Consider the following 16,718-nt stretch of genomic DNA (forward strand, 5'->3'; position numbering starts at 1 on the left):
TCAGTGATAGGAATTAATAAATCATCCTTCAATAATATAATTTATGATAAATATGTATTTTAACAAAAAATGTATCTATAATTTAATTTGACATTGTCTTGTATATCTTTTGGATAAATATTGATTTGTACAACTTTGCAATAAATTTGAACCGTGCAGTTTTTTTCTAAATAGATACGTAAATTTAACAGCACTTGAGTGTGATGATTATTCTTATACAAGGATTTTGGTCCATTTTAAGTATAACAAGAATTAATTTAATGTTAACAAGGAAAATAATATTATTTAATTGTAGTAAAGATGGGGAACTACATTTTAATTTTTTCAACAATTTTAAAAACAATAAACACAATTTCCATTTGATAAAAGTTATTTACATATGTACATTAAGACATGTGATAAAATATATATGGCAATCATTTAGCTTTGTATGTATATTTAAAGCTATATTCGATTTTGTAAGATATAATCTAAGAATATAAGGCTTCCTTTTTCTTATTTGTTCGAAGACAGTATCTAATGCAAATTTTACTATTATTTTTTATATTTTATACTTTGAGATTTACATGATAAAGCTTTAATAATAAAAGAAATTTGCCGAGATTCTTCGTAATATATTTTTAATACTTTCTTTGTAAAATATTAAGATGTAGAATATTAAGATTTATTATTTTGTTTGACTTCATGAAAATTTGAATTTGCACCAATTACATTTCACTTCTAGTTTATGAGAATTTGTAGAATATTCAATTTTTAATTTTTGATTATTTTTCATTTCATCAATTTCACAAAAAAATTAAATAAACAATCGATAATTTATCATTTTAATCATCATTTTAATAAATTTACCACGTTTAAACTATCCATATTTATGATTAGTGCATGCATCTTTAAAATTAGTTGCATTAAATGGTCCGAAATAATCATCGTGAAGTTGTCTGATGATTGTCTCGATTGGGCACAATTTTGAATCTTTGCGTTTTTCTATTTCATTGCGTTCGATATAACTGATACTATAAAAATTTGCATTCTTGCAGAATGGAATTTTCTGAGTAAAATCTTTACCATTGATCACTACTCGAAAATAGAAATCGCTAGCTACGTGATTTTCATTCTTCGGATTTATTCGATAAACTTCGATCACGAAGCGAGAAGCATAATGCGGCATTGTCAATTTGTCAGAAAATATACCGAGAGCAGTTGCGAGGTATTCTAATGTTTTATCATGACCAGAATATAAAACTATTTTCGGTTTAGCTTCAGAAATAATCCGTAGCATATAGGAAACGATATTTCGAAGTAATCCATAAGCTCTTAGCAATCCATATTTTCTACGACTATTATTTTTTGCCACTTGCTTAGATTCCCATTCTGTATAAGTGAACAAGCTTGTTACATGTTCAGTTTTCACGCAAATCCTTTGAGTATTAAAGTCTATGCAAGGTAGAGAAGCACCATGGCAGATATAAGTTAACAATGCATCCTTCAAGGTATTAGAATCTGTCATCTGGGCTTGATCAGGAATTTCAAAGACTGCATTAGAAGCTTGTCGTATAAGATCAGCCACTGCTGGATGAGATTTCAAGTGATCTGACATTTCCTGTAAGAAGTATTTTAAGAAATTCAATATCAAATTCATGATAAAAACCTTTAGATATTTAAGTAATTACTTTTAGATATTGCTTGTAAAATTTTTCAGCAGCAGGACATGCACAGTCTGTATTACAAAAAGCATAGCTTTGACTTTCTTGCATAGTAATTTTAGCTAAATTCTGGAAACCATCTGTTTCTAATAGAGCATATAGCAATGCAACTGCACTTTGAACTGTCCTTCGATACCTAGTGCTATATACAATAATATCCTTATTGGATATAGAATTATTTCCCAAATTCAATTTATGATAATAAGCATTTTTAAGTATAATTCCAGTTTTTAATAATTGTCCAATGCCAAGGGTTGTTAGTTGACCAATTTTGCAATCTTTAGAATTGCTGGGCAGCATTGGAAAACCATGAAATGGTCCTAAAAATTGTGCCCAAGCAGTTCTGGAATAGCTAGAAACATTTTGTAAAAAATTTACATAATTATGATATAAATTTTCTAATTCAGGTATGGAACTAAAATCTCCACCACAATTCACTAAGCTTATATTTCGAATATGTGCTAAAGGGCCTCTGTCTCCATGTCGAATAAACACTAAAATTCCTCCTAATGTTAAATTTCCATCTAATTTTCCTAAAAATGAGAATCATTATTTTCATTTTTCATTAATCATTTATTTTTTATTAATTTAAAATAACTTAATAATACTATTATTATTCATAATTTACTAATATTATAAACATTTTATTTATTTTATTTATTTTATACAAACCTTCTGTTTCTGTTGTAATTTCATTAGGAGGATTACAAAATCGAAATATTTTTTTGGTTTTCACATCAACTTTTAAATTTCTTGGGAATTCTCTTATGGAAATATCATTTTCTATAACTCTAGCTTGCATAGAATTTTTTTCATCTATACCAATATATTTGTACATACCTATAAAAATTAATAATGCAATTTTATTAATTATATTTTAGAATTTTATATATATATTTATAATGAATAAATTCATATAAGGAATAAATTCACAGTCAATTTTTTACTCAGAAAAAAGTAGAAAGAAAAACATCAGATGATAAAGATAATTTTAAATATTTATACATATATATACGTCTAACACCAGATTAACGAAGTCGATAACATGAAATCGTGTATGCACTAGTTAATCGCATTGTCTCGCGTGTTTACTTTCAAGCGCTTATGTTAAGATAAAATAGCGTATTGATATCTATAGATATATCAAAAGAGTTTTCTAAAAAAAACCATAATTAAACTATCACGTTATTCCATAAAATAATATAAAAAATAAAAGAAATATAATAAATTAGTTTTAATAAAAATTAAATATACAACTAAAATTATAAATAATGTATTTAAAAAATAGAATATACATAATATACATAATATACATAAAAAATAAAAAAAATAACTGTCGAGATTTTCTTTAATTACCAGCAACAAGAAGAAAAATCCATACACTCAGAATCACATAGCAATAAAATGCTCGATGCTGGTATGAAAGACGGACCATTTCCGCCAACATCCTGTGGCTGACCTTGGATCCAGCCAGGTCTTTCTTGAATTTCACGACCTCGATGACGAGGACGTTGATAATAACAGCGAATCAAATAACCAGAATAAATCCGGTTCAACGACACTTCTCCAAACTGCATCCTTTCTGTTTAGCGATTCTGCATAATTTTATTTCAATAACTTTTGAAAAATCTACAGAAATCAAAATCTTATAAACGATATTATAAAACAAATTTTTTATGATTTTCCACGATAACGGTTCCAACCAGAACACATTGGTGAATGCAAATTGCCTATCTTCTGACATTTCTTTATACTAATTTTATTTTATTATTAATTATTCGTTAGTTTATTTTTTGATTTATTGCTGCTAAAGGTGTTGAACAGCTAAGCTAATTATTGTTCTTCATCATGGTTGGTTATAAGAATGTAAATATATAATATTGACAAATTCTCGTTGGATTTTTTTTTTAATTTTGTTGATTTTTTTTTAATATTTTACGAATTAATGTTTATATATATATCTTAAAAATTTCTAAATATGAAAAGCATATCAGGTATTTCAATACTCGCATTCTGTTGAGTCAGGTTAGTATCGAATGCAAGAACCTCTTTTTTCTCTCACAAAGCTATTTGTTCATATATTAATTTTATACTTTCAGATTCGTTGTCTTCTGTAAACAATTGTGAAAGAAGAAATTAACAGGATCAATGAACAATCTTTCTCTTAAAAATTTTTTTATCGCGAAAATGATTCCGCATAAATCTTCTCTTTTCTTTAGAAATCATTTATCCTTCTTCAATAGTTATTGCCAAACTTTTATATTTACAACTGTCCATTTTTACAATAATATTGATTGAATTGAAGTTCAATTAGCATATAAAAAATGTGGATTAACGGAGATACACTTCGATGACATTTTAGAAATCATAGAAATTATCACTTTTCACATCTTTGTTATTTTACTTCGTCAAACAAGATTTGAAAAAAATCATTCACGATTAACCGAAGCTACGATCTTACTAAACATTTTTCTGTGGCTACGGCAGATACGCGTTCCTTGTTACAAGAGTAGGTTATCAAAATACGCGTGCGCGCAAGATGTAACCTGATTGGTCTAGCCTTCGTTTTAAATCCATTTCGATCCGCGGTAGGGAAAGCTGCGAAGAAATTTCAATGAAAGTGCGCGACATCCAATGATTTATAAGTAGATATAAAATAAAATAAGATTATCCCAGGATAGGAAATTGATCATCAAAAATAAATAAAACTTTTTTAATTATTCAATATTCTCAGTTATAATATTTATATAAAAAATTTAATATAAAAAATGTTTAATTATCGTATTGTTATCATATCGTAATTAACATCATTTTTTTTACACAGATATATGTACAAATTTATATTTTAGGATTAATTGCAATAATATTTATTATGCAAATATTTATCAAACTCAAGTTTATCTCATAAAAAAAGATGAAAATAATAGGTGAGTTAAGAGCGCAGGCGCTACCATATCTATTTCCAATTTCAGACATACTGAATTTCATCTTATCCATTTTGGAAATTGACAAATTTTAGAAAATGTTCCATTGATGCTTTCAAGTTAATTTTAATAATTTGAAAAAAAATTATATTTCGATATTTATTAACTAAGGAAATAGATAATAAACGAATCCATCAAATAACTAAAATGCTTAGAAGACAATTCCACAATATATATTTTAGACTAATATTGATTCGTTTTTTATTATTTTTAGTTGTTCAACATCCATCTATAGGGAAAAGGAATCTCTAGATATATAAATTGACAATTAGACAGACAATATAAACAGATTTGATTGTAATTTCACAAGGTGAACTACATGGATAATAACTGAATGGTATATGATATAAAAGTTCTAGACTAACCATCAACTACATCAGTCTTAAATAGAATTTACATTAAACACGTGTTTTATCTACTTTTAAATTACGTCAACATTCGTTTCCTCATCGTTGTTTGATACATTCAAAAACATGACTATAAAGATTTTTCTAAATATAAGAAAATGAAATTTTACATGTATAATACATGCTGTTAGATCATTGAAAAATAAAAGATGTAATTAATAATCGAAAGGAATATGTTAATCAAATAAAACATAGAGTACTTTTTACAGAGTACATTTATCAAAGTCTAGGATAATGTTTGAAAAATTGATATCAGATATGAAGTTTATCTTTTGTACAAATCTATTGTAAAGAAGTAATGAAATTATAAAAATTTTTATTTTTCATTGTTTAATTTATTATTATTTTTTGAAATAAGAGTGATGATTATTGGGAAAATAATATATTTCTATTGCGAAACAATAGAAATCAAGATTTTTTTATCGAATTGAAATTTAGATTGATATAGGGACATGAAAATTCTGATTATAAAAATTCTGATTATGATTTCTTGATCATAAATAGAAGTCTTTGAACTAGATTTTCAAGGATCTATACAAAATAATTGAATGGGATAATAACAATAAAATTAAATAAAAAAAAATACTATAAAACCAAATATAAGAATATTAATAATAAAGTGATAAATAAGATAATGAATCGTGAATTCTCGTAATATGATAATCCTTGACCGGCCATTTTATAAAACATATCAAATCCATTTGATCTGGCACATTCGCATAAATAGCTATTAAATACAATTAAATGCAGGGCATTCCATAATAGAGACGCAGATAATCACTGATTGTTTCTCGTGCCATCGCCACGGTGGCAATGATCTTGTCAAGGTTACAAGATCAAGCATAACGATTATGATTATTGAATAATCAACAGAGTTACATCATTATGAAATTAAATTTCATTGTATGAAGTTATGGTAATATGAATTATTTTATTTTTTTTTTTTTTTTTTTGAATGAGTATATTTTATATTACGAAGATTTCGCAAAAGAATTTGATTCGAAAAAGCAAAAAATCATTACAAATTTTTGTGATATCGAAAAAATGAAGAAAATCATTATATGAAAATATCCTGATTCATATTCATACTGATTTTGATTTTTCTTAATGCTCTACAACCTCTGAGAGCATGCACGATTTCAACAAAATTCATTTTACTAAAATATAAATTATTGCGTTAAATATGAGCATTATCTAAATTGCAATCAGCGAATATTTTTTTCTTAGTGAAATATAAACGAAAATAAAATGAAATAAAATAATAAAATATGTTTGTAATTTAAATAGAGTTAATATGGATTTGGAATTTTATGATCCAAAATATGGATGTTTAAAATGAAATTTTATTTAATAGAGAATGTTAAAATTATTTTATTACTACATTTTAAAGTCAACATTAAGAAGATATAATAATTTTTCTTTTTAAAACTGTTTTAAGTATTTGGGTAAATAAAAAATATAGAAATATTAATTTTTATTCTAGATATTACAAAAACTTATGATTATCATCTGTGACTATATATCATCTTTTTCTTTGAAAATGTAATGTAATTTATTAAAAAATAATCTTTTGATATTTCAGATGCAATCACATATTCTATAAATATTTAAAAATAACATAATGAATAATAAAATTGATGTTAATATTATGCTATTACTATTATATGAGAATTTGAAATTTCAATTAGGATTACATAGAAATTAACGATGCTGCTTATTGATCAAATCGATTATAGATCATTTATAACAATGACGTCAGTAGAAATTATATATTGAAGTGATTATTCAATAATAAAAAGGAAATCTCATGGAAATTATCATGGTTTAATGTAAATCAAGAATTCAGTTACTTGTGAAAAATAATTATTTTTGTTTATGTATAAGCAATATTATTCTTAATATATATTATTCTTATTCTTTTTTGGGAACTATTCTTTATTTTTAATAAGATTTTTCATTTCATTCAATAATAATAAGTATTTTACAAAATAATAATTTTTTATAAAACATTTTTTATAAAACATATTCAAGATTACCAGTTGTATAATATAATTGATATTATTCAATAATTTATTAAAAATAAAATATAATATAATATTTTAAAATGTAATATAAAATTATATTTTAAAATAAGAAAAATTACAATTAGAGATATTAATTGAACTAAATGATAATTACGATAATATCCATAGAAAGTCTGCCTACGCTCTTGTATAAATGCCTGTAAGCTGGGAAGGAAGTATCAAACTAGATAAGCGTAGTAACGTTCATTACTTCCGTCTAGCGTGGATGCTGTGCGTTTTATTCGTTCGTCCGCTGCGAGATTCGTGAATTGGTCCCTTTCTACCGCATTCATGCAATCATTCTCATGAATGAATATACATTCTTAATATTTTCTACATTATTATTTTTTTTTCTTATTTCTATGGAATTAAATAGCTTCAAATTTGTAAGATTTTTTAAACAAAATATATGTTAAAAGAAAGGTTGAAAGAAAAAACCATTTTTTAAAATGATGAAAAGTTAAAAAATGGAAATATAAAATGAAACAAAATGTCTATGTGATATTTGGTATTTTCTTATTTTTCTATTCTTACAAAATTAATGAAATTTTAATTATAGATTGAAAAAAAAATAAAGAGAGGAAGGAAAAATGATTATATCTTTTTTATCTTTTTTCATTGATAACATCTATAATTATCCAAAAGAAAACCATATATAATTGGAAGAAGAAATTCACAGACAAGGAAAGTGAGAAATTATGGTGGAAACTTACAAAGTGGGGCGAATGGTTTCAAGACTGAACGAAAGTCGACGATCGCCGCGCACTCATAGTTGTAGTAGGAGAACTTGAAGCGCGCGGTGATCAGTTCGAATTTAGCGTTCCGCGGCGAAGCAAGTCGAGTAGTCGCGTTTCGATTTTTTGTGTGGTGTGTTTCGTTTCTGATTGTTTGCGTCGTCGACGATGACACGCCGGTGCCAAAAAACGTGCAGGTGAAACATTATTACAAGAGGAATATTTTGTTAACTATACTTCCGGTGTTCTTCGTACTTAGTGTTCTTCGAAGATAATCAATAGTCCACGTGGAACGACGATTTTTCAGTAACGGGATTCTGATCATTGTAAAACAAGGTTTGTTATATTTTTTTTAAAATATTAAAAAAAACCATATGGAATATAAGTATTATTCAATATTTAAGAAATTTTTGATTTTTATTTTTAATTATTTTAATTATACTTTATGTTATATGTTATTCTCTAAGCATTCATTTAAATGTAATTCTTTTTGATATTATATTTGAATTAAATTTGAATTGATATATATTTGAATTGTTTAAAACAATAATTTACTCAATTGAAAATGATTCTGCAAAAGTTAATGAGGATGCTTCAATATTTTTCTATATGAAATTTTTTAACACTCTTGTAAAAAAAAATTATAAAGTAAAAATACTATATGATGATAAATTAATCAGATCTTAATTGCGAGAAGATATCTTAATTGACTAGAAATCAAAGTGAAGTAAAATTAAAATTAAAGTTAAAAATTAAGTATTAAATATTTTTAAATAAATATTATCTCAATTAAACTCGAATTTTTAAATTGTATTTATATAGAAAACTAAATTGAAAAATTACAAATGAAATCTATATAGAATAAACTATCATTATTATCTAAATCTTCGATTTGTTCATATTAATATTTTTTTTTTTTGATAATAGATTATTTATTAAGTATTGGATTTCTATTTCAATCTGAGAGAATGTAAACTTTTACTATTTAAAAACAAACCACATCGTTTCTAACTCTGTAACTAATAATTTAACAGGTTTGCCGTTATCGAGCATAAACAGGAAACTTCCTTATTGCTACGAGAACTTTATGCTGAATTTATTCCACGTTACCCTTTCTATTATGTAATATTGAATTCTCTCGATTTCCTGAGATCTTAAGTTTCTTAAAGATTATTTAAAAAATTTATTATATTTATTTAATACATTTTTAAAGTTTTAAACTAATTTTTATAATATAAAACTTCCCAAAACATTCTATAATATTCTAAAATTATATATTAACTATTATTATTAATAATTTTTATATTCAAGAATGTAATATATTATATGTTTTTTTTCAAAAAAAAATATGTTTTCTAAAATTTTTTATAATGCCTTAGAATTTTTTTATCATAATTCAAAGTTTTTTAAGATTCTTCTTTATAGACATTAGAATTGTCTTTTTAAAATTATTTGAAATCTAAGAATTTTTCAGATTCATTTTCTATAGTAATTTAAAAATTCTTTGTATTTTTTAAAGGTTTTCCTGAATCTTCTCTCTTAAAATTATTTTTAAAGTTTTTTAAAAACTTCAAAAATCTGAGAATTTTTCAAAAAATCCATCTCGTATAATTCAAATGTTCTCAAAATTTTTTCAAAACTTTCCTAGAAATTTTTATATCTCAAAATTTTATATAATTTTTCAAGTCTTCATTTCAATTCAATATTTACGAATTTCCCATTTTGTTATCAATTGTATATACCGTTTTTCTATAGAAGATGGTTAGTGAATCGTATCTCAAGTATCATCAAGTTGCCATTACATTTAATGCACTCGATTGTTCTTGTTACGCGGCGAAGGTATGCAGCTGTTGAATGTGCGTCGCGGCGACGGGTCAATCAACCGCGGGTGTTTATATCCCCTTGAGGGACGATCCCCGTAACAAACTGTTGACCTCGGTTCAGAGGGGAACTTGCGAATCATTAAGTCGAGGGAGCTCTATTTTTACATCGTTTTTTAAACCTGTGTCGTTGTTCGATTGGTATAAATAATATAAATCTCAATATTAATCGACAGAATAAGAAAAATGGAAAAATAGTGGAAAAAAAGTGTTTTGATATTCTTAAAGATATTCATTACTAATATTAATTGAGAAAGTAAGAAAATTATTGTAAATAATAGAGTTGGTATTTTCAGGATTTTATTTTATTTTACATTATGAAATAGGAAGCGTGTGATCAATGTTGTTTCTCTGGAGAAAAGTTTATTACGTCGTGAACGTTTAATGGCTTGCAATGGATTATGGACAATTTCATTTTTAACATCGGTCGAATGAATTAAACGGTTCTGCGCTCGTTTTTCTAGAATCTAATTTAACCTAGGATCTTGGATGATAAATTATTCGTTCTTTTATTACTTTTGGAAGAAATATAAGTCCTTCCTAAATATATTCTTTAAATTTAAATAGACTGAATAAATTTTCCAGAGTTTTGTTAGATTAGTTGATATTATGTTATAAATATTTTATATATGTTCCCTTTTTTTGTGAAATGACTTATAAAATTCGCGATTATTATTTCGAAAATTCTATAGATTATAAAAAAGTTACATAAGTACGATATTAAGATAAATCATAATTTATTTTTAGTAAAATTTAATACTTTATAAAAATTAGAAATAGAAAGAAAATTTTCATGAATTTAAAAAAAAGTGAATTATAAGTTTAATAGTTTTATAAGTTTTTTTCCTATCTCATGTCAAAATTCTAATTATTTGTAATATGAAATTGAATCAAGTCAAGATAAATTGAATTAAATTGGAATCTTGAAATTAAATGTTGTATTTAAATTCTAATTTTGTTTAAATTCTCAGAGATGTTTTTCTACTTTATTGTAATCAAAATATAGAAGCCTAGAAATAAGGAAAAAATGAATAATACTATTTTCTTAAGAAATAATTCTTAAATTTTCTTAAGAAACAATATTCGGAAATACAGAAGAGTTTTCACAATACAAATCACTTTCACAATAAAGTACTCTCATAATCGCAACTATCGTGATTGGTTGTAAAAGACTCTGGAAACAGGTGCGCGGTTAATGGCCCATAAATTTTATTCGATCGCATAAATCACCGGCAAATGACCAAAATCGGTAGAAAGTCTCCATAGTTATTGTTCCGATATTGAAATTGGAAATCATGTCGAACTTAAGTAATAGCTTTTGCTAGGAATCTTTTGGAATTTTCTTTTCAAGAAATTCTAAAGTTTAAGCATTTATTTATATGAATAATTAATCTTATTTAGATGAATTACTTTTATTATTTGAAGAGATTATTCATGATATTGCATGAATATATGATATTTAATCTCATGTTTTTATTTAAATTGCTTTAGATTTTTGTATCTTCATTTTTATTTTTATATTTATATTTATTTATCATTTATTAATTTCTATTTTTTAATTGTAATCTATAACATATATTATTTTTTAAAATTATTCTAATTAATTCTTTTTATTTAAAAATAAATTAAAATAAAATATATAAAAAAAAAATAAAAGAACAAACCTATAGAAAAATATGTTTTCTTATTATGTCTTAATTCCACAAACCTTCGCAAAAAGGAATAAAATTTCTGGAAAGCCAAGAGAAGCGGAAAAAGGATGAAAGGAAATGAATACTCTCTCCATTGTCACGAAAAATGAACCTCACCATTTCCCTTCATTGGAGCATGCTTTCAAACCGGAAGAGATATCAGAGAATTTAATTTATTGATTGCAGAGAATCATTTTGATACGAGATATAGTCGCTCATGATACTAGAAACAAAATAAAATCAGCATAAGAAAATTCGAAAGGAAAGAAAAAAACATTGTATCTTCTATCTTATTTAAATAAGATAGTACATTTGTATTGATTTTTGTATAATATAATATGTAACACACCTGATTAGACATGAGTCACGTGCTGATGATTTTAGAAACTACATTATATCAAACTGCAAGATATTTTGCACCAGCAGAATAAAAAATATGATTCTGGAAGGTATGTAATTCACATAAACTCTCAAGGATAAATATTACATACATCAATATATTATTTCATTTACAATTTTTCAATTTATTTTTAATTTATTAAATTATTCAATTTAATTTTATTTTTTTAAAAATCTTAATATGAGAGAAAATTTCAGAATGAAAAAGATTTGTTTAATATTTTATTCATCGATATTTTTATTATCATTTAGATCTCATAATTCATTTTAGAGTTTGAAAAATTATAATATATTATAATAATTTAATTTTTATTTTAATTTATGGAAATTTTTTTTGTGTTCTTGATTTTTGTAGACAATTCACGTAAAGTAACTATTACGATAGTAAATATTATTATAAGTTTACAATATTAACTTATTAAAATAATTAATAATGGAAATTACATATAAAAATTATTTAAAATAGTTTGCTAACATACAGGAAGTTGTAATCAATTAATTTTTTTATTTATTATACACTATCTAAGCAAATTAATAACGGTATGAACATCACACGAAGCATGAAATCGATTATACTCGAATAATCGATATTTTCTTTACATTCTCTTGCAGTGAAGTTCAGGTTGTTAGACCTGTTACAATTAGTGACAAATGAGACTTTATTTAATCAAAGAATTTCAAGTTTCTGGTCTTTAATCTATTTCAACTTATCATTTTATATTGAAATAAAATATAATATTTTTTGAATAGTATGACTACGAATTTATTTGCTCGTACAAACTTACTTTTATCTGGCTGCAGCATGTCTGTCATCTCTATACGTGTCGATCACGAGGATAACCAATTTCACGACGAAGTTCCTCCAATTAGCACGTTGTTACTATTCTAAGCTATTCATACTATTCATACTAACATATTGATATTTTAATATTTTCTGCATAACATAAATAAGTGACTTACGAAACGACGAAGAAAGTGAAATTATTAATTATTTTTAATATATTTAGTATTTTTTATATTTAACTCAAAATAATATAATTTATATGAGCTATAAAAACTGTAAATAACGCTATTTTGATTTGTCTCAACAAACTGTTTAATGAGATATAGACCAATAATCAATAATTAAATATTGCATGTGATATAGAGTAAAATATTTTATTAGTGACTCATGAAAATCTTTTATTTTTATCTTTTATTAGACAAAAGAGAATAAAAAAAACAGTGATTTAATATAAATAAATATCTAATTAAATATTTTTAATAACTATTTTTAATTATATTTAATATTTTAATATTTTTTAGGAGATATTGAATAAATTTTAAGAAGAAAATTATTTATTTAATTATGAACTATTTCATTAATTAACAACATACATCGATTATATATGTATATTATCTTTCATTTTGTAATTGAAGACTTACAAAAGGATTTTAAAAACCTTAATAGAATGTGATTAATTAAAAAATGTAAGAAGAAATACTATAAATTTCTCAAACTTAAAAAAAGAAATGAATAAAAGAAAAATTGACTTCTGAGTCAAAAAAGCAAGTGTTAAAAGAGATTTATTACTACTAACTTGTCTAACAAATCTAAATCCATCTAATCAATTTCTACAAATGTCGTACACACGCGTCTAGTTTGCATAATCGGGTTATGCCGCGAGTGTAATAACTATCAACCCGGATATCCGATTAATGCATGCTTCTAAAAGTGTAAATCGTGAAAAAATATGATTTTAAGAAAAAATCGATGGATTTTAATTAATTTCTATATGTTAAAATATTTGTTTATATGGGAAGTTGGTTTAATTTTAATTGATTATAAAATAAGAATCTAATGAGCATGCAAATATAAATATTATATACATATATATACACAGACTTCATATTGAAATTATGTAACGTGCACTTGAGTATTATAAAAATAGATATAAATGCAATTATAATGATACTTCCTTTGTTCATGAATAATAAATTTGATCTTTGTTGAAAGAGACATTAATGATTTGTAAAATATATATATTATATCAGAATGATATTTTTGATAATCAATCATACAAAAAATTCTTTAGAATTAAATAATTGCAAATATTTATTGTTGAAAATTATGAATTTTATAAATAAAACCACTATTTTTATAGTAGTATAAGATGGTAATAAATGGTATATATTTAAATATATGTTATATTAAGTTTGCTCTAAACTAGAAAATTATGAATGCATAAGAAGAATGGGCCAATTACACAAGTGCATTGGCCCAACTAAATACTTGCACAAAGAAATTGTTCTAATTAGGTCTAATTAACATTTATTCTCTCACAACAGACAATTCAATTATTTGATATACTTTAGAAGTATTTTATTATTTCTTTTTTTATGATTTCTTAATAAATCTAACTTATATATAATATAAATATAAAATTATTGTGGCTATAAAAGTTTAATAAAAACATAGATCATAACAATAAAAAACAATGATTATCTATTGAATAATTTATCGATAATAAGAGAATATAATTATATGTAGTCTCTAGAGCATGGAATTCACGCATACGGCCTTGTCCTGATTTTTTCACGGTTGACCCGTAGATTTTGCAACACATAACGGATGATGCGAAAAAAAAGGGCACGTAACTGCATAATTTTGCAGCGTAAATGTAAGTAGCATGGGGTCTCGAGGTCGACCTGTTCCCTTCGTATCACTATTTCTATGTATCTGATCTAAATGATACTTTTTTTTATATGGTATAAGTCAAATCAAAATTAATTTATTTATTATATATATAATATTAAAATATATAATATTAAAATATTAAAATTTAATCAAATTAAATTCGAATTAAAATTAATATTTAAATTTGATTAATTTAAATCTAATAGATCTAATAGAAAAATTTATAAATAATTTATAGATGTAAATTATACTTAAAGTTAAACTTAAATTAAATCTAAATTAGACTTGATTTAGATTTGATTTTAAGGATCAGGATAGAATTTAAGTTTAACAATAAATTAAATTTTGTTAGATCTAAATTCGCTTTTGATTTAGATCTATGTTGAATTATATAATTATATATATTGATCATATAAAATTAATATTCTAATTAATTTTTTTATAATTCTTTCAGGAACTAAAATGGACAATGTTTATAGATTCAATAAATGAATCTTTTCATTTATTCTGAATGTATTTTTTCTTTCTAATTTTATGAATAATAGAGATATGAAAGTTATTGCTAATGTCGTTCACTTTGTAACACCTCGTTTTGCGATCAGCTATAGATCGTAGTTTCTGCTTTGACGTCACGATGAATAGAGCAACGTGACTATCATTGATAATCAAGCAGGGAAACGCTTGTCTGCTAACAGTTTTGTTTGATTAATAGCCCTTCTTCCATCAAACGTGCAGTCACACAGGTGGATTATTTCGCGGAACGAAAATTTCAAGGTCTGATGAATTGATGATCAGTCTTTTTCAACATTGATCATCCATTAGAATACAATGAATTATCATTTTAGTCAACAAATGAAACTAAGAAGAGTAATTTCTTGAAAACAATTTTAACAATAGAAAAAAGAATAAGACACATTTATATCTGTCTAAGAAATTTTTTTAATAGAAATGAAATGCGAAAAATAATTTATAAATGTTTGAGATCTCTTTAGAGATTTCAAGATGAATATAATTATTATTTATGACATAAATATAATTTTTTGTACTTTTATTTCTTCTTAACTTATCATTTTTAATTGCTAGTTATTTATTTTTTTTCAGAAATTAAATAAATACCAAGAAGAAAGAAATAGAAACTTAATGATAGATAAATATTTTTAATATATAAAATTTCTGAAATAGAATTCATTAGAAATACTCTTATGTGACGAAAATGTCATAACACAAAAAGAAAGTCATGGAGTTTTTCTCAAAGATTTTGAGAAAGAACATCAATCTTTGATATGCTAAGAATTAAAAAATTAAACAATTTTGTTGTAATATTCAAATGAAAAATAATTTTTTAGAAGTTTTTTTAAACAATTTGATATATTTTAACAATAAATGTTAAAAATATCGCGATATTTTACATTTATGTCTATCATCACGGTTCACAGGTTAACTGTTTAAAGAATGTAATGCGTAATACAAAGAATGCGTGCTGTTTTTAATAGTTTGGAATAACATTTTTTGTCTTATATTAATATATTAAACATTATCTTCTTATCACAGACTTTCTTTCACAATTTGTATGTTTTTTATTCTACTTTTTTAACTTAAATCTTCTAAATTAAAAAATAACATGTTTTTTTAAATTTTTTAATGTTTCTTAAAAAAATCTAGTGATTTTTGATATCGTTGTGAAAGATGAACAATAGTAGGGAAAAAATGGATGAAAAAATGGAAATTATTTATAAAATAAATATAGGATTAGAAATAATAGTGATTGTTGGCTATGAAATAGCCAGTTTCTCGCTGTTAATAAAATGAAAAATTAATTGAAAATTAATTGTATTATAGGTGATCTATATGTATTTAGAATTGTAATATTTGTTTCTATAGGAAAATATTTATAAAATGATGTATACGATAAAAATAATTAAAATTTTTCTATTTTCACTTTCAATGAAAGAAAGTAACGAATTAATTTGTACTGTAATTGAAATTTGATTTGATCGTTGAGGATAATTTGCTAATTTATTAAAATATTATTAAAAAGATTTGTAAAATTTTATAATTGTTCTTAACAATTTTCAGAGATCTTTAGATATTTAAGAAATTTTTAGAATTTTTTTCAATTTTTCAAAATTTTCACAGATTTTAAAAAGTCTTTAAAATTTTTTAAAAAGTTCAAAACATTT

At 24.1% G+C, this 16,718-nt stretch overlaps 2 protein-coding genes and 1 long non-coding RNA gene across 3 annotated transcripts in view; 1 reads left to right on the top strand and 2 right to left on the bottom strand.

Annotated features, from left to right (window-relative positions):
• Positions 1-37: 37 nt before the first annotated feature.
• On the bottom strand, positions 38-4,239 carry LOC100869034 (2-phosphoxylose phosphatase 1). Its single transcript, XM_003694090.4, has 4 exons — positions 3,060-4,239; positions 2,376-2,543; positions 1,671-2,236; positions 38-1,600 (listed from the first exon to the last, which is right to left on the bottom strand). Exons 1-4 carry the CDS (start codon positions 3,148-3,150, stop codon positions 860-862), a joined length of 1,566 nt encoding a protein of 521 aa, XP_003694138.2. The 5' UTR covers positions 3,151-4,239; the 3' UTR covers positions 38-859.
• Positions 4,240-7,948: 3,709 nt separating this feature from the next.
• The window catches only part of Ptr (patched domain-containing protein), a 28,925-nt gene continuing 20,155 nt past the window's right edge, over positions 7,949-16,718 (top strand). The window contains exon 1 of the mRNA XM_086905940.1: positions 7,949-8,227. The gene's annotated coding sequence lies outside the window, so the exon portion shown is untranslated. The remainder of the gene's footprint in view (positions 8,228-16,718) is intronic.
• LOC147657900 (uncharacterized) lies at positions 11,432-13,064 on the bottom strand. The gene is made up of 3 exons (XR_015291514.1): positions 12,647-13,064; positions 11,812-12,493; positions 11,432-11,685 (listed from the first exon to the last, which is right to left on the bottom strand). It is a non-coding gene; the product is annotated as an uncharacterized LOC147657900 (long non-coding RNA).

The sequence above is a fragment of the Apis florea genome, unplaced genomic scaffold (genome assembly GCF_048593485.1).
Source record: "Apis florea isolate Af1SG1 unplaced genomic scaffold, ASM4859348v1 contig_2492_pilon, whole genome shotgun sequence".
In the NCBI taxonomy this organism is placed as follows: domain Eukaryota; kingdom Metazoa; phylum Arthropoda; class Insecta; order Hymenoptera; family Apidae; genus Apis; species Apis florea.